At 36.9% G+C, this 20,061-nt stretch overlaps 1 protein-coding gene across 4 annotated transcripts in view; it reads left to right on the forward strand.

The window, feature by feature from the left end:
- DIP2 (disco-interacting protein 2) overlaps positions 1-20,061 on the forward strand; it is a 234,904-nt gene that overhangs the window by 84,649 nt on the left and 130,194 nt on the right. For all 4 annotated transcript variants that reach the window (XM_089232966.1, XM_089232964.1, XM_089232962.1 and 1 more), the window contains exon 2: positions 16,580-16,654. In XM_089232966.1, coding sequence (XP_089089092.1) covers positions 16,580-16,654 — 75 coding nt within the window. The remainder of the gene's footprint in view (positions 1-16,579; positions 16,655-20,061) is intronic.

The raw sequence follows: 20,061 nt of genomic DNA on the forward strand, positions 1-20,061 counted from the left end.
CGGCCAGTAATTCCATATGAAGGGAGACAACTGAAAGAAAAAAAAGAGGACACCGAATAAAACCTAGAGGCATTTCAAACACAGAATGTTAGAACTAAGACATGAAAATTGGGCCGTTGTCGTTCTCCCCGTTGATAACGAAAAAACTTTTTTTTTCTTTCTCCAATATTTCAAGAGAAATCGAATTTCATCCTTATTACTGTATTTTATTTAGGTTGAAATTTACTTCATTGAGTTCTGAAAAGCGCTATAAAAGAATGAAATCGCTTGACTGGCTTCATTTAAGAGTGTGTTTTTTGTATGCTTTTATTTTCGTTTGTTTCCAGCCTATAGATAGTGGGGTTTTATGGATACTTTGCTTTTTAAAATATTCATGTATACGTGTCGCAGGGTTTATATGGCTAGCTAGTTTTTGAGGCGTTAAATTGATATGATATTCAATTCCGATTCGTTTATTACATTATTCCACGCAAACACAGTGTTGATTTGTATTTAGACATTTTTCCCACGAAACGGAGCGAATTTGATTCAGAATCAAGACTGCATTGCACTACTTGAAATTAATTGGATAGCAGCTCTTTTTTTGATATCTATGTAACCATTATGTTGTTTCGCTTGCACAGAACAACAGAGCATTGTTTTTTATTATTACATATGTTTACTCATGTGAATCGGGAGAAGCGTATAAAAAAGAAATGTGAAATATTGTTTCTTTATTTATTTACGTTTCTTTATAAAACTGCTGCTGATTTGCAAATGGCACACACCCATATACGGGCTGTGAAATTTTCTTCCTGTGCCGCTATAGCTTTTGAAAGCCCGAATCAACGGCTCACATTCGTGATTTCGGGTGAAAAAAAAATGATGAAAGTTTTCAGGGCGTTGACCAAGGTTTGCTATGTAACAAGGTTTAAGGCTGAAAATTAGAAGTGCAGGGAACCGGCAGAAAGTGACATCAGCGGAATGTTAATGATCCTGATGCACTGAGATAGGACCTTGGCAAAGTCAAAGATTGCTTTGCAGTGAAAAAAGTTCCACATCCAACGCACATACCTTAGGCAAAACGCGTGGTCTATGAGGGGAGTGGTGGATAGCAAGCTGATGTTAATATACGTATTCTTGTTTTCTCTTCAGAATTTGAATGTTGTTGAATTTCGTTATCTGGCACATTTCGATGATTTGTGATCGTATGCGATTTCCGAATGCTTGATTCAAAAGTTTCTTTTTTCTTTTTTTCCCGAAGGTGTTTAAATAAAAAGTTGTATTTAAATTTAAATGTTTTGTATTTCTCATATGTGATTTTTATGCCTAATTCACATGTTTGTTGCTATGTAACTTGATATTCATATTTGATCTCCCCCTCAATTATTTTATTCATGAATATGCAATCTACCTCACAATATACTGGCACTGATGTACTCAAGTCTGGAAACATGTATACATCACACGATATAAATTCTAATTTTAAACATTGTATAAAAAAAGTTGAAGCGTAATTAAATTAATTTTGATCTGTTCTAACATTTTTCACTAGTTCAGATATTAACTATTTTAATTGTTTTGTAGCCAGAGAAAAGTATTCAAAGTCCCTTGCGCTCCTATGCATTTGAACAGTGGTTCTCGAAATTTGGTCACCCGTGGCTCTCTTGTCCTTGTCAACGTTCATCCGCGGCTCCCCAGTATAGTCTAACAAAAAAGGACTTCAAAGCACCAAACAAGCGCACATCAATATCACTAGCTCACAGCGAGCCCCTGACAAAAGTAGGAGACGCCCAATTTGAGAACCATTGAATTTGCCACTTTATGTGCAAGGATTTGGCAAGAAATTTGGTTATCTCTATTTAACGAATCGGCGATAAATCTGGTAACCTTGTCCTGACCTAACTGCACGTGAGAAAAAGGAGGGGGGAAGGAAAAATATAAAATGAAAAGGTATAATAAAGAGAGAGAAGGTTAGTTTTTTTTAGGGTCCTTTTCACCCTCACCCTACGTGCTCTCTTTCGCTCTTATATGTATATAGTAGAAAGATAAATTATAGAGAAAGAAGGAAGAAAAAGCAACTTCCGTGTGTGTGTATATATATATAGATAGTAGGGTTGCTATAAAGCTTCGCGATGGTGAAAAGAGAGAGAGGAAAGAAAACAGAGAACTGTTTAAATTCATTCCACTGATGTTTGGACGTAATATTACGCCCGTGATCGTAAAGAGGTTAAAATATTCTATGCTCCAATCCAAGGTTTAGGGAATTCAAGTATAGCAGACTCACAGATATTTTTTTTTGAACATATATATATATATATATATATATAAAATATGCTGCCCCGTGCAGTTGCATATGTCTAAATACAGTTATGTGAACAACTTGAAGTGTTTGAAGTCTGTTTCAATTATTGCTTGGCCTTCTCCCAAATTACCATAGGCGGATATCGCCCCCTCCCTTATTCAGTAAAATATTGTAATGCATACTTGCCAACTACTACGGAATTTCGGTAGTTTCTACGGATTTCTACCGTAAAATACGGAACTACGGCGAATCGTGAAAAAACTACGGAATTCTGTTTTTTCTTTTTTAACTTTTGTTCAAGGATTTCTGTGAATTACATTATCCTATCGAGTACGAAATGACGTCACGCAAAGACAGCATCTCAAAGAATAAATATAAAATTAATAACAAATCTACAAATTGACAAAAAGGTGCGGGTGTACTAAGATAACGTATCATGGCCTGGAGTTCTTCTTTTTGATAAATAAAAGAAAGTTCAAATTTCATTGACAGATGGCGCTGTAAAACTAAAAACTCGGCATATATAGGCTAATTGATTTTCTGTGTCTGTCTTTCTATACAAATATACAATTTAACACCAATCTTTGCCAAATTTTGTATGTGTACCAAACAGGCCTCCAATTTAAACAATAGGCTGCTTTAAAAGTTCGTCAGAGTTGGGCAAATGCCCGATAGGGTCAAAACCTGTCCAGCAAGGATGACTTTTGGAATGTCTATTTTGATTTCCTTGGTTTCCAAATAATGGTTTGTCACTTTCTTAATCCTCCCAGTTTGATATAGAGAATGTCAGATTCAGTTTTTTTCTCAAATTAAAAAAAAAATTGATTTGAATTTAAAAAAATGTCATGAGAAAAAAAATTGAAATTTTTGTTTTCGAGGTATCCCCCCGGCCGTAGCCGGTCAATTTGTCGCACTCAACTTGTCGCGCTCAACTCGTCGCGCGTCAATTTGTCGCGGTACAAATTCGTCGCAGTGCCAATTCATCGCGGTACAAGTTTGTCGCATTGTCAATTCGTCGCGGTACAAATTTGTCGCAGCTCCAATTCGTCGCGATACAAATTTGTCGCAGTGTCAATTCGTCGTGGTACAAATTTGTCGCAGTGTCAATTCGTCGCGGTTCAAATTTGTCGCAGCTCCAATTCGTAGCTGTACAAGTTTGCCGCCGTGTCAATTCGTCGTGACGTCAATTTATATATTACAGCGCAGGATCAATTCGTCGAACCGTCGATTCTTCACTGTACATGTTCTACGCGAGCTTGTATGTAGGTTTTTGTCTTACACGTGAAATAAAAACATGAACAAAAGTGTACACGCAGTTAACTGAAAATAATTAATTTTTGTCAATGCGGAAAGGTCATCGAAATTAAAATTACAATATCAATTACATTTAAAAATTTAACTGCATATAAAAGTTTAATTATATTTGAAAATTCGGTTATAAAAATTTGAAATGTTAAATAATTGATTTTTGCTGTGATACAATTTCAATATCATGTGAAAAAATTTCGGTTTGTATGATATTCCCCAAATTACAGTGGGCCTATCTTTAACGATTAATTTTAATTTCGAATGGGCTAATTGAAAGTCTGATTTCATTCTTTTCACTCGAGAGTTGTTACTTTAGAGTTGAAAAAAAAAATATCAAAAATCGATTGACATTTGCAGTGGTGTCAGAAACAGAGATGCTGTTGGTGCCCAGGGTACTTTATGGAATGGGTATGAGCACCCAGAGAAATGATTCAGAAACCAAAATTTCCTACTTCAAGATCAAGACAAGAACCCACAAGTTTCAAACACTTCTGGCATCCTTGGCCAGTCAAAGGTGCCGACATGAAGGAAACATTGAAGGGGGGGGGGCTGAAAACTGCCATTCATTCCGTTTATAAGGGACTCAAACCCGTACTCAGAGACTCAAATCCCGACAAAAAGTGGGAAATGCGGCTTATACGGTGGAAATTGAAATTTAAAAATTTATTTGATCTCAATATTTTATTTGGGTGAGCTCTTCAACACCCTCACTGCGAGAAATGGAAGTGCCGACAGAAATGCGGCTTATATAGTAAAAATTAAATTTTAAAAATTTAATGACTTCAATGAATACTTTTCTTCATTTGTTAAAAATTAAAACAGATGGGAAGGGGGAACATTTCCAATAAATAAGAAAAAAAATTAGTTCCATTTTTTACGCCTAAAGCAACTACCCTATTTATAAGATCACAACAAACATATGAATTTTAAAGCAATTCAAATTTGTCACGATGAAATGAGTCTGCGACAAATTTGTACCGCGACAAGTTTGTAGCACGACGAATTGACGCGGCGACAAATTGAATGCGACGAATCGTCCCGCGACAAGTTGAGCTAGACCCCTTTCCGGCGATTAACAACGCCACTACAGAAAGGCTTGGTTCCAAGGTTGGTATGTATGATAATAGTATGGGCCGGAGGGGAGGAGTTGGACATTCGCCCTCCCCATTCACCTTATGCCCCCTTCCCATGTTTTGGTATGGGTGCCCCTAGCTATTGAGAATTGAAATCAATAAATATATATACTGTGTGTATACATATAAAAGCTGTACATGAAAAGAAAAATATTTTTAAACGACTGTTACCAGCATATTCAACTAGTTAGCAACAGTTAATGTGGTGTTTTTCCCCTCTTATGAATAATAGCCCTATTTAGAGACATTGTAGAATTAAACATGACTTTTTTTTTATGCTCGCACTCTTGGTTTCTAAATTAGCTGGTGCAGATGAAAGACTGTTTGCTGTTTAATTTTATTACTCTCTGAGAGATCGTGATCTTTATCGTGAACATCTTTTTTTTTCTTTGCCAGTTGCTGCTACAGATACGGAATTGTAACCAACCCAGGGAACAACGGAAGTCATCTGTTTCCCCTTTGTACTTGCTGAAAATAGAGTTGTTTGGTTCACAACTAGTCCCTACTTTGATTTCGTCTAAATCCTCTGTATATGGGAGGCCATGTTTTGTGTTTATTGCTATTCAAACGCGTGTTTTCATGTTGTCTCCTCATGGAAAGGGCACAACCCATCTACTGAAAGATGGTTCCCCCCCCCCCCCCTGTTTGCCTTGAGGAAAGATGTAGTACCGTACGGAAACCAGTTTTGATGGAAACTAATTTTATCTTTGACTCCTGGTCTTTCTGGTTTCTGATGTCATCAATTATGTTGTTTTCATATTATAGAATTGATTTCTTTTTTTTATTATGTTTATAGGGGTGTAACAATTTTGTGTCCACACTTTAGAAGCAACATATATACATGTATGCATATGCTCCATAGAATAGGGCCATGATCGGTTTATTTTCAACCTGCTAAGTTTTGTTGTATAAATATCCTGCAGCTGTGTGATTAAAGAATCAGAAGCAATAAGCAGGAAAATATTGACTTTTTGGGAAATATAAATATTACTCATAGGAGTACCAATCACAGCTTATTCATTTTCGAAAATATAAACACTATTGACATTTGCAATTAAATATGTTGTTTTTAATTTTTTTATTGCATTTTATGATACCTTGTTAAATGAGACTTTCCTTTCAGCAGAGTGGTTAGCTTAGTGTACCTACTCTTTTTTTTTCGGTAGTTGTAGATTGGAATTTCCAGAAAGACAAGGAAGCTTAGTTCTGAGCATAAGCAGATACAGGCTCTTGGAATGGGGAAGATTTTCCACCTCCATCCTCACACCTATGCTTACAATATAAATTTTTTGGGGAAGGGAGACGGTGCCCTCCCCCTTGCCTTTCCCCTGCATCCGCCTATGCTTCTTTATATCATAAACTCTGGATTACTTAGTTAGTCATCTCATGCATAACATAAGCGTTTCAGGACAGAAATAAAATGAATTGAACTGCATGGAATAAAACTTTGATTTTCTTACATGTGAAATGTGCATCATATCTATAGGGCAGTCATATAAATATTATATTATGTTGTTCCAAAATGGAAAGTCAACCCTAATAGTCAGTCCAGAATATCATATTTCTGTCTTATGGGGACCCCCCCCCCCAAAAAAAACAAACAAAAAAAAACCCGGTGTGGTTGCCCAGTTCCATAAGACATTCACCTACTGGTACTGTTTCCCAAAGTGGGTAAGGAGAGATGGAGTTGTTTATAGGGGCGGTAGAAGCTCTGGGTATAACATAAGATCTTAGGGGTTCCCCTAAGTTGGGGGATAATGAGAAAAAAAAATTCTGAAGAAGGGGGTCAGTCTTTTGAACAGAAAGTTTAGGAACCTCTGGCCTACTGTATCAAAGTATGTTCAGAAGTAGTGCTGTTAGATGCCCCTCAGTCTTTGTCAGAGTTTTTCTTGAGGCAGAAGTACAACTTCCATTTTTAGAAGAGAAATGCTATCAGAGGAAGAATGCTAAGGAACTTTAGGACCATTTTATGAAGCTTGAGCAATTTGGTGACATGTTTATAAAAATTTGCATGTACATTACAATTTTGCATAGAAAACACCCTCTATTGGTGAATGATGGAACTGATCTTGTTTGCTAACAATTTTTTTTCCATCCCTTCCTTATTTTTATCCATCCTTCCATTTTCCAGGTGATATTACGTTCTTTTCATTTATACTCATTCCCTTACTCAGGCCAACCCATGGCATGCATGCCATAATAATTGCCATGCCATGGTATGAGAAGTGGCTCACAGTCTTTTCTCCAGAAAATTGAAGAAGTACTATTACTTTCTATTTTAACTATTTAATCGAAGAAATTCTCTCTAATTTCTGAACCATATTTTTTTTATAGATAATTGTCTTGTAGGTTATCAAACCTATATTCGGTATTGTGGACTTGATTAACAATAATTATGAGCTAACTTTTATTTTAATTTTTAATTTTATTTTATTCAAATGAAAACAAATTGAAGAAAAGCTTTGAGATAAGTAGATAACTAAATAGCCATAGGGCTGCGCCCGGTCAGAGTAATATTCTGGGGTCCCTATATAGTTCAAAGTATCTGCCTACCACAGGGCTGGACAAATCTATTTTGCCCAACATGCCTGGAGCATGTAAAAATTTTGACTGAGCATGTATTTTATCGATCACATGCCTGACCTGGGCAAATATATAAAGTAATTTAAGCACTTCCGTTTTTAGTTTTTTCATAAAAAATATTGCGTGTGTTCTTACATACATGCATAAAATTCCACAGAAATATTTTTTTTGGTAGCCATGATGCACATGTGTGACAATGTATTTTGATCAGTTTTCATGGTCCCAATATTTAGCAACCCAATGTGGTCATGGGCCTCATATACTGCAATTGGGCTGTTTTGAAAAATGGGGGGAGGGGAAATCTCACTTCTGGAGGAATATTATATCCTGATGGTATTCATGGGAGAAGAAAAAAGACTTCATAGTTTGCATAAAAACATAAAATATATTTTTCCAAATACACTCATTGCCATAAAAATTTGCACACCAACAAAGAGTTGTCCGAATGGAACAAAATTTTTTATATCGAACCCCACAGTGGTGGTCGGCTGAAGTTGGTTTTCTGTGGTTCCCAACTTCAAGGTGCAAATGCGAGCCGATCTCCCCGTTAAAAAGTCTCGCCACAGAGAGCAACAGTCCTACAACGATAAATCATTCAATCATAACACTTCACTCATAGTTAGAAAAACTGGTGGCAGATGGCAGCACTACACATAACAAGCATTACAGAGAAACAAAAAAAAGAAAAGAAAAAAACCACATCAGGTTTCACTACACATACACGCACATTCCCTCATGTACCGATTCGTTGGGGGTACCGCCGGGGGGTGGGTGGGTGGGGTGCATGTGTGGTGTAGCAATAGTAGGTAGGGCTCGGGGATCCGTGATGTTCTTAAGTCAGCCACCTCGTTGGGCAATTTGCCTGTTGTGGCGTTGTATTTGTATTTGTATATGTGAACAACGAAGATATATAAGTAATTGATTACATAATTAAAGCAAAAGAATGATTTGTTACAGGAAAAACTACAAATGAATAGAGGTTCTAGTACCCTGTTGGGCCACCTCTAGCTTGAATACACGATGAGATACGAGCAAGAATTTAGGCATACAGGTCATGTATGGTGTCCCGCGTCATCTCATTCCACAGTTGCTGTGTAAGTGCACCTTTAGTTCAATCAAATTTCTAGGCTGCCCAACTTGCCATTCCAAATGATCCCAGATGTGCTCGATTGGTGACAAATCTGGGGATTGGGCAAGCCAAGGAAAAGTGTTAATGTGGCGGAGGCATTCCTGTGACACCCTTGCTGTGAATGATCAAGCTTTGTCCTGTAGAAAATGCCTCCTGGGATCCCTGCCATCATCGGCGGAGATACGGGGGTGGGGGGTGACATCATCATCATCGTTGCCCCCCAGCAATAATGACCGTGCCCCCCCCCCAGACTTCCAAGTCCATCTCCGCCTATGCCTGCCATAAGTGCCAACACATGTGGCTGAAGGATGTTACGAACATACTGCTGGGCTGTGATGGTACTGTGGATGAATACTAGAGGTGACCGGGTTTGTATATGATGACACCCCACACCATCACACCAGTTGTGCAAGCGGTGTGCCGCTGTATAGTGAAGACAAGATTGAGACATTTGCCATGGGTCCTCCACACATATACATAGTTGTCATCACTGCCCAAATTGAATCCCAATTCATCCCTGAATACGACCTGATTTTATTTGATTACAGCCCAACCCCGTCTAGCTCGACACCACTACAAACGGAGGTGACGGTGAGTGGGTGTCATTGGTAGCACACGTAATAGGCACCACGATACCAAATGTTCTTCAACAAGGCGTCTTGTGATGTACGGACAGACACAGGGGCCTGTAGCAAACCTGCTGCCTGTGTCCAAATAGCAGATGATACAGTTGGTGCCATGGGTCATAAGTAAGCTCTGGCAACTGGGAAACTGCTCCAGGGCCCCGAGTTGAATAGGGAGCCCCAAAAAAACTCACACTTATTTTGCATAATAATAACCCTTTCAAGAAGGGCCCCCAAGGAAAAGTCTTCCCCGGGGCTCCAAAAAGGCACACTACAGCCCTGGTTGGTGCTGTGTGTGCTTGTCGGATGATGTAATGGTCTTCTTTTATATTGGTCTGTTGAGGGCCTCCTGAGCCTGGCCACCGCGCATGCCACCTCTCTCTCATCCACTGGTCCCAACATCTTCACACAGTAAAGTCAGAACTGCCTAAGTGGCTAGCTACTCGCAGAGCTGACCACCCGGCTTCTATCGTCCTGATGATTCTTTCCCTCTGGAACTCTGACAGCTGATAATACTGTGTTTGATGGTGGCGTAATGGCATCCCTCTGCAACAGATTAAGTACAGGTGAAATTCCTCTTCATACCTTCTACACTAAGGAGAACAAAGATCAATGCCCTCTGGTGGCATTATGCATTGTGCAATCATGCTTTGCATCTAATCATTTGCATATCAGCCAGACACATATCTTCATGTCAAGTTTCGTTACGATCCGACAATTAGTTCTTGGTGAGCAAATTTTTATGGCAATGAGTGTATATACAGGGCATCCATAATTAAAAGACCCTATTTTAAAGTAGCCTACAGGCAAAACCAGTCATCAGAAAAGTGTGAAATTTTGTGGAGGACTTCATGAAGTTATGGGAATTTGTTTCATGGGGGAAAAAATTAGTTGCACATGTCACCACCAGAGGGTGGTTTTTTTAAAATAAATTATTTTAGGTTAGTCTCTGATTTCGAAACTACTTTTGATCATACTGTTACTTGTTTACCTTCAAACGCCTCCCAAATGGTGGTGCTTCACTAATAATTCCAAGAATACGAACAGTTATTGTTCATGCTGGAGACAATAAATTTTGATCTTGCCTTTTAAAACTTCCCTTAAACTCAATTTGAAACTGAAATGATCACAATTTTTCGTTGAATAGACTTTTATTTCCTAGTGCCAAAAAATTTTATCAAAATATTGATTCAGATGTTTGAAATATGACCACTTATTGAAGATGTTATATATTGATATAATAATATAGGGACATTTAATCAGTTTTGTTAAATAAATGAAGTCAAATTACTAACTTTTTACTCAAATTTTAATCAAACTTTAATCAGATTGATCGAGTTGATTAATTCAACTAAAATTTTTAACTGCGGTCAACAATTGATCAATTAACCTACCCGATAAATCAAGACCAGCCCTAATTTATATATTATTAATTAGTAGTTTTTTCTCCTGATATATGCTATTATTTTATTTTGCTGTATAAGTCTGCATAAGTCCTGTCCTATATCATAAATTGGCTATGATTCTATAAGTTAGTCAAATGCTAACCTAGTGACTTCTTTTTCAATGTGAACAGCGCAGAAATTTATAATAATCAGTTTGGCTAGTTGCAGATTTTTTAATTGGTGACCACATTTTTTTTTTAATTCTCAAATTTCTTTCAAAATTTTTATTAACAGAAAAGTATGACTTTTTCAATATTTTTATGCAAAAGACAGTACCCCAATCTGTGCCCGAGTGGCCTGGTGGTAAGATGCTCGTCTACCATCGTGAAGGTTGTTGTCAGGGTCCCGGGTTCGAACCCAAAGGGAGGATATTGATAAGATATTTTCCCTAACGAACTCGAGGCGACCACCGATAGACAGCGCCTTCACTTCCAACCCATCTCACTAATGGCAGTAAATTGCACTATAGCGATATGGCCAGAGTTGGTGTTTGGTGAAGTAGTACCCCAATCTCATTAACATCAGGTTCCTATGCATTGAGGCCCTGGAGACAACATTTATTCAATAGATTTTTGTTTTGTTTTTCACTTGAAAACAAAGGAGTAAAGAAAGCATTGGGAGGGGGTTGTCAGACGTCTCTTAAGTACAAGATTCCATTGTATTTTCATGAATTATTAAAGAGGAAGTCTGTATTCTTAGTCTCAAGATTCCAGTGCCTATGCGCAACATTAGATGTACTTTTGTCCCGGCGCGTACATGATTTGCATTATGGGAATCAAATTTGTGACTCAAAAACAGAAATTTTTGCTTAAAATTAGTGATGAAATGAGCATTTTCATGAAACTAAGAAGATAGACAAAACATTATCTCCTCTCCCCTATCCACTATATCCCATAAAAGCTGGACATATAGTTTGCATGTTGACATTTTAAAAGATGACATGCCCTTAAAAAATGCCCTTTGTAGTGGCACGGCTTGGGAAAATGTTAGTCACTCCTGCTCTCTACAGTCAAACTGGGTTAATTCATTGTGTGAGGAGACTACAGAAGAAAAAAAAAAGAATTATGACATCAGATTCAATAGCTGTAAATGCTGAACTAAAAAAAACATATAACGTTTAATAATCAGAGCTTGTTTGTTCTTCATCATATCAAAAAATTCTGCAGAAATCTAACTAACTTCAACTTATTGGCAAAGTCTGCCCTTTTTAATGATTTTTTTCTTGAATTTGTTTTTGATTTTGATTTTTTTTGTTCATTTATTCATTTTTTTTCATTTATTTTTAATCATTTATCATTTATTTTATGAGTCCCGGCGGAGACCTGATGACTTTTCTTTCCGAGCTCACCTCAGCATAATATCCGGAAAATAAAATGTTTCCTTGATATCTTGGGCTAAGAAAAAGCTATATCTCTCTCCAAACCGTCCCACCTGGGGGCCAATTCCTGAAGTTAAGAGAGGCTACTAATGTCTCTACTTCAGTGCCTTACTCCACAGTGCGTGAAATAAGGAAGGCAGGGTCTCCAGTGGTGTAGATGGTAGCATGCTTGCCCGGTATGCAAGAGGGCCTGGGTTCGAGTCCCTGCAGATACGTGATGACTTTTCTTTCCGAGTTCACCTCAGCATAATATCCGGAAAATAACTGTTTTCTTGATAAATAGAGTTATAACACAAAAAACAAAAGGACCTGTTAACTGACCTGTTAATATATTTTGTTTTTATCTAGCACTCAAAGTATTCTGTATAAATCACCTCTCTCAATGCACATTTGCCGCACACTGGTTTTTTGCATTGTGTACAAGATTGAAGTGTTTTATTTTCTTTGCAGTTCCTTCTTACTTGGCATTTCTGTCGTTTTTTCTCTCACATCAATAGGTGTTTTGCGTATTATTGCATTTTGAATTGTAGTTTTCAAGTTGAAATACTCACCACGAAGTCCTTCACTTAACTCCAATATGTAAGTTCTCCAAGTAATTTTTTTTCCTGTCACTTGTTTGTACAAAATCCAAGCAATTATTGCTGACATATACAAAATGATGAAAAATACATGCATTGGCCAGCGATGACTTCCAGTCTTGGTCGTGTAAAAACGATCCATGATTTAATTTTGTTATCCATATTTAGTTTCGTTATTGTAGGCAACTGTTTCTGGGATCTTTTTTTTCGTTTTCGTTGAAAGTTACATCAGTATGAAGTGAACTCAGAGAACTAGAACATTTTTATTCTTTTTTCTGATAGGATGTCTGCGTGATATCAGTTCCTGTTTTGAATACGATAGACGGGTATAGATCTTGTTTTCCTGTTTTTGCAGTTGGTGGCACCTCACTACGGTCTTTTTGAAGGGTTCCAACCAAGCTTATAGATTTTGATTTCAAAAATTCACATAATCTCAGTGATGTAAAATAATTATCGGTTATGTTTCAACCTTTTCCTAGATAAGGTTCAACTAATCGAACTACAACATGTTCATGGAGATTCTGATTTGCTGGTCTGGTGTTATCTGCTCCAGTGTAAGGAAATCCGTTTAGAATATATTTGGAGTTAACGCAGGCAAGAAGCCAGAATTTATCCCAAATTTATCTGGCCTACTTGGGATATACTGTGTAAATGGACATCTTACTTTTGAGGGTAAAAGTTGTTCATCGACAGTTAGATTGGACCCTGGTTGTAAGCCACACTGGTTTCTATGAATGAATTCCATAGTGAAGATGCAAGAGCAAATTTATCAGTTTTCAATTTTTCAGACCTTTTAGATTTCAAATCGAATCTCATGAATTTCAAAATTTCTTATCTCTTGTCATTGTTTGGAAAAAAAGGGAGGACAACAAACTGACGACCACAATGAATTCAGGGGAAAGTTTTTGCACCATATATACCTCTTGCGTACATAATGGATATTGTTGCATCTAGTTCAGGCAAAGAAACTGACTAAGAAGTTTCGATTAGATGATGATAATCATTTCATTTTTTGTCGCACCATGGTAATTTTCTGCACACGAGGGCTAATTAGACCGGGACCTACAATTTTTATGCCGACTCCGAACGGCAGGCTTGTTTTTATACTCATCGAGAGGTTGGTGCGCCAACTCCTCAATGGGGGACACCCTGCAGTAGCAATTTTTTCTGTGTTCATGTCGCCGTTTCTGTTGCACCCCTGTGTCAGGAAAGTTTTCTGACAAGGACGAACCGGGTATCGAACTCGCGACACCTCTAAACATCCTTTGGTACTTTAGGCGAGTATCTTATCGACCTGGGCTACCGCACCCCATATGATGATAATGAGCTTCAGCTTCTGTACATTTCTGTATATGATGCATCATTTTATCGCTGAAAATAAGGCGCCACGAACTCCGAACACTTTTATTTTTGTTTTTTGATGCATAACATGTGGGGCCTTGATTTTCTCTGAATATATTTTGAGATCCTACGTCCTAAAGTTGAGAAAGGTTCTATGATTATTCATATGTTCCCATCTGCTGTAGTTTCTTCACCAGCGATAGATGGAGTACTATTGGGCTCTCGTATAGAAATTATCTGACTCTTAGATCGTTTCTGTGGCTTCAACAAGGTATCATTTCTCACAATTTTACATTTCTTATTTCTTAATGGCGTTCTATTTTGTATGAACTGATGCACCATTGGATAAATAATTTTATTTCGATTTAAATCTTCGTCATCAGAACCGCTACTTGCTTCTCCACAGTTCGGTATAGGGTAGATCTCGTGCTCTTATGCACTTTCACCATCTCTGCTTCCAGAGTTTCTCTCATCTAATCTTTGCAACTCCTGGAGTATTTCTTCTTCAGTAAATATACGTTTTCTCGCCATATTTAAACTAATTGAAATGATCACATACACTCGAATTTTCTACGTCCCAGGACAAACAATTTATCGGATAATATGGAAAGAATACTCGACAAAAACCAAAAATTAATTTTATTTATTAATTATATTATTTTATATATATATATATATATAAAATTAGAGATAAAATGAGAGAAGATGAAAAATAAAAACAAATTGGGAGAAATTGAAATGAAATTGTGTGAAATAAAATGGAAATGTAATGGGAAAAAAATAATATGGAACAATGAGAAGGTCATTCTCAAGGGGGAACCCCCCCACATTGCTCCAAACAGCAAAAATGTTTCTAATGATGGTAGGCCAAAATAGGCATAGATTTACCATCAGTTTATTTTTATTTTTCGTCTTCTCATTCCATCTCTAATTTTATAATTTCTAGTTATGTGTATAAAGCTGCCTATACTAGCTGCCTATTTAGCGCTATACTCTGACTTTTGAAATGTTTCAAATAAGTCAGTTGCTCTTTTATATAATGCATGTTTATATATATATATATTTACAAGGATGACATCGCTCTCTGCTACCATACGAAGGTTTTAACAACTGGCTGGTGCGAAGATATATTTTTGGAAAGAGAAAATTCAACTGCCCCTGCAGGGAATCGAACCCACATCCTTTCATTTTCCGTTCCTGGTGCACGCCCTAGACCACTAGACTACAGAGGCACCGAATGTCTCAATCTTTCCTTGGAGCTCGTGTACACTGAAAGGGACCGTACATGGACGGCCGGACAAGACTCAGGCCAAGCTCACAACTGCTGACTCTGCCACCAGATGACAACTTATACCAGGATGACGTCACTCTCCGCTACCATACGAAGGTTTTAACAACTGGCTGTTGCAAAGATATATTTTTGGAAAGAGGGAAAATTCAACTGCCCCTGTGGGGAATCGAACCCACGTCCTTTCATTTTCCGGGTGAAGGCACTAGACTACAGAGGCACAGAATCTCTCAATCTTTCCTTGGAGCTCGTGTACACTGAAAAGGACCATACATGGATGGCTGGACCAGACTCAGGCCAAGCTCACAACTGCTGACGCTGCCACCAGATGGCGCCTTATACAAGGATGACGTCACTCTCCGCTACCATACATATATATATTTGTCCAAAATAATTCTGTTGAGTAGAAAATTATTTCACAGTCATATTAAAGATTTATTCTTTGTATAACATAGTCATTTTAAACATTACATGCAATCAATGTGTGTATTTGCAATAGGAATTTTTATATTTAAAACCAATATTTGTGAGGTTTTTGATGGCATACTGGGAAGGGACCAGACTCCAACATTCAAAAAGCTGATGCCCCCTTAATTTTATGGCATACAGCTACTGTGGGGAAATACAGTATGTAAAATTTATCTGCTCACCTCATATGGCCTGGAAGACTAATTTCTTGCACGAGTTCAATACTTGTTGATTCCGGCACCTGTCATAAATTCTGACTAGTATTAATGAATTGAATTAATCGTATAAATCCTTGCTGAGTATATATTATTTTGTTTGATTATAGTTAGAAAATGTGACTACAACATTTTTCTAGTTCAAACAAGGGGGGGGGGGTCATCTGCTCCAGCTTTGCACAAATGGTTGGGTTCTTATGTGGATACACAATATAAAGCAAACATGAGGCTTCTTTTTTCCATGTAGAGTTTCTACAAAGTGGGGAGGGGGTTCAGTCCACCCAGACAGATACTGTGCAAACAAATCTTGATCATTTGCGCTCTTTTTTTCCAGCTTTATTTCCTAGCAGTGTAGTAGATATATTCAAGTTGTTGCATTCAATTCATACAAACATTTGGGTTTCTCCCGTTTGAAATCAATATTATTTCTTTGAAAGTAAAAAAAACTTTTGCATGATTTTTTTTTTGGAAACTGTTTAAAATTGCTGCTGTAATCTATGCCAAAGTCTATGCTTCGTGTTCATTCAATCTAATTCATGTTCTAAATTCAATCAAGCAACAAAAAATATGTATTTTTTTTTTGTTGCTTGATTGAATTTGATAAATCTGCTCTCCAAAGCCCATTTCTTTCCTTACGAAGGAAAAAGGTTGTCAAGCGGGTGCTAGAACTTCCAGTGCTACTGCAATATTTGCACATGTAAACAGGGCTCAAGATGAGTATGCTTGTGAGTCTTTCATAATTGAAATGAAGTCTAATTTTTAATGTACATTTCAAAGTTTTGAAAGCATTAATATTTTCCTTTCAGGTGATATCACTCAAAAGGGTTATGAAAAGAAAAAAGCCAAACTTTTAGCTCCTTATCTGCCAGCACGAAGTGCAGGTAAATTTTTAAAATATAAAACAATTAAATTTTATTTATTTAATGCTCTAATATATACAGTGAAACCTCACTACAGTGATACTATGATATAATAATAAATCCCTCTATACAGCAATGTTTTCTAAAATTTTGTTTGGAATTGGCTTTAGCTTAATGTCAAACGCCTTTCAAGAGAGAGAGATACAAAGATATTCTTTACTACAATGAATACCTCTAAAATTATATTTTTTGAAGAGATTTTTAAACTGTGTGTGTGCTATAACAATATTTTTTCTCTCTCACTCAAAAATCGCCTTCAATATATTTCCAAACTTGTCACCAGTTTTTTTTCTTCTGAGGACATCTAATGACATTTGTATTTTGTATCATCTCATTACAGAAAGTGTTGATGGAGTTGTCAGTGTTTTTTTTTTTTTGTTTCACTGAAGTGTCATGTAGTAAACCGCTTGGCAATAGCAAAACATTTAACTGAATTTAATTAATACACTCAAACCTGTTTTTGTGCGGTGGATAGGGACAGCATAAAAAAAATCGCTCGAAACTTCACGAGTAGCTATAAAAAATATTTTTCGCAACACATTTAAAAAGTATTTTTTTTATGTGGTGGATACAATAAAGTGCCGCATAAAAAAAGTCTCACGTAGAAAATAACTCAAAACCTTACGAAATAACTAGAAATTGCTTTTTTAAACGAAATCAAGACACAAGGCTTGGCAGCTACTTGGAATCTTGCCAAACCTTTTGGAATCTGATTTAGAAAATACACATGCGAACATTTTTAAATATTTTATTTACATATGTACTTATTTTACACATACAAAACTTTTCAAAATGTATAACCATTATCCTTCGTAGTCTGACAATACACGAATTTTCTTGTGGTAAACTGGTTCAAAATCACTTTAGTCACTTGAAGATACTACCTCGCACTCATTTAGAGTTGACTTTTTTTCAGTTACCATGTAGTCGGTGATCATTTTTTGGGACGACTGTTGTTTCACTAGGCACTTGTATATGTCTCGGTAGCCAGATATACAAGATTGAAGCTCTTTTTGGAATTTTGAAGTTCTTTCAGAATATTGGCATCGATCGCAAGAAAATGACGACCTAATTTACTGCAAAGTTGGAGTCCTGCATAGATTTTATCTGCTGTCATATAATCGGGTTCTTCTTGCCCATCAGTAACATCTGTTACGTAATTTATAATGTCATCATCCCTTACGGTTTCATCTTGAATCATTTCGTCAAGATCATTTTCACTGAAAGTATTAAAACCTTCTCTGCAGATGCCATGTGCTAGCGTAACGATTTCTGTTGTTAACATTGATGTGTTTTTGGTTGCACTTCTATTAATGACACATTCTGACCAGGTTGCTTTCCGGCATGCATTTAATGTGTGTTGTTTCATTTCAGTAATTGCAGCAGCAGCGTGATTTATGCAGTCCAATATCGAAAACTTTTTCCAAATTTCAGTCAAATTTATTGCATTGTTTTCAAGTTTTTCCAAAATGTTTCTGAAAGTTAACTTCACGTAGTGTTTCTTAAAAGCTGCGATTATGCCCTGATCTAATGGTATAAGGCTTGTCGTATTGGGTGGTAAAAATACTACTTTCACATTAGGGTGCTCTATACAAGGATGACTGGGTGCATTGTTAACAATTAGCAACACGTTAAAAGGAAGCCCCATATCAGTCATATATTGTTTAACTTCTGGAACGAAGCAATCGTTGAACCATGTTATAAAAACAGCTGTTGTGACCCATGCTTTTTTATTAGCCATGAAATGGACTGGAAGCTCAGCTACATTTTTGCCCTTTAGCGCACGTGGGTGCGATGATCTATTTATAATAAATGGTTTTAACATTCTCGCTCCAGATGCATTACTGCAAAGTGAGAATGTTACTCTATCTTTTGAAGCTTTAAAACCACTTGCAGTTTCCTCGGACTTGGCGATGAACGTTCGGCTAGGCATCTTCTTCCAAAACAACCCAGTTTCGTCAGCATTAAATACTTGATTTGGGCAATATCCACCATCTTCAATAATTTTTGCTAACACTTTAGAATAATTTTTAGCGGCTGTTTCCTCAGCGGATGCAGCTTCACCCTTTATCTTAAGATTGTGAAGTGCGTGTCATTGTAAAAACCCAACTAACCAGCCATTGCTTGCAGAAAATTTCGGGCTTCCAATGTGAGACGATGAACTAGGCGGCTCTAAATCCTTCTGCTGATTATAAAACCGTATAGCTTTCTGTTTAATTAATGCTCCATCAATGGGGATTCGTTTTTGAGTTAATTCTTGAATCCACAATATGAGCGCCTTTTCCGTTTTCTCCATCAAAATATTTCTTGAATACGATGCTCGTTTAGCGTTTTCATTTGTGGCACAATTACTAGATTTATTTATTTCACCTGCACGTTTTTGTATGCCTCTTATTGTGGATTCACCTAATCTAAATTCTTTACCAAGATCTGTGGATCCCTCACCTTCTGCTATTCGTTTTAAAATCGTAGTCTTAGTTTCTAAGGAAATTGCCTTTCTCTTCGATTTGTTTTTGCCCTTATTCATTTTCAGGGATTATGTCGAAAAATAAAATAAAAATCCTAAAAATTTATATTTAAATAGAAAAAATAATAAATTTACCTTCAATTTACGCTTTGAAATGAATCTTATCTTAATCGTCCAGGAATATGAAAGCACTTTGAATTATATACTTCAATACATATGTAATGTAATTGGCTGACGCAATACTTATGTAATGTGATGAAATACCAAAACTCGAAAAAACTGAATGGTCGATCAAACCTACTAATTTTTTTTTATTGATAACTTCGTCAATTATGTTCTAATTTGATTGAAATTTTCATATACCGCACAAAAAAAATCGCACAAAGAAAGACCACACAAAAACAGGTTTGAGTGTAATCTTTCATGGCCAATAAATACTTAAAAGTACATTTTTTTGGGTATGTATTAAACAACACTGATTCAACAAAATGTCAACATCAGCATAAATTTGAAAGCATGTGAGGATCATGAGTGGCAACAACTAGATTCACCAACTTGGGAGTTCTCATAGACAAGCAGTGCGGTCTTAATGCATGAGCCCACTCAGGCATTGCCTGGGGGCCTCAAGCGAAGACTGGCGTCAGAAAAATGAGAAGTAGTTGAATTTTTTGGGAATTCACCAGGTTGGGGCCTCAGAAAAATCACTTGTCCGAGGGGCCTATGATACGTTTGAGACGACCCTGTAGACAAGTGGCTAAGGTTTTGTAAACATTGTTATAGGGTGGTCAAAAAAAGAAATAAAATACTCGGTTTCATTCTTAAAAAAAGTCTCTTCATTGTTCTCCTAAAATTATTCTTCTGTTTTTCTGAGGCTCAGCTTGTCCTGGCCTAGAGAATGTCA

Source organism: Pholcus phalangioides, unplaced genomic scaffold (assembly GCF_987345545.1).
Source record: "Pholcus phalangioides strain wild (caught in Gottingen) unplaced genomic scaffold, Ppha-v1.0 ptg000007l_1, whole genome shotgun sequence".
In the NCBI taxonomy this organism is placed as follows: Eukaryota; Metazoa; Arthropoda; class Arachnida; order Araneae; family Pholcidae; genus Pholcus; species Pholcus phalangioides.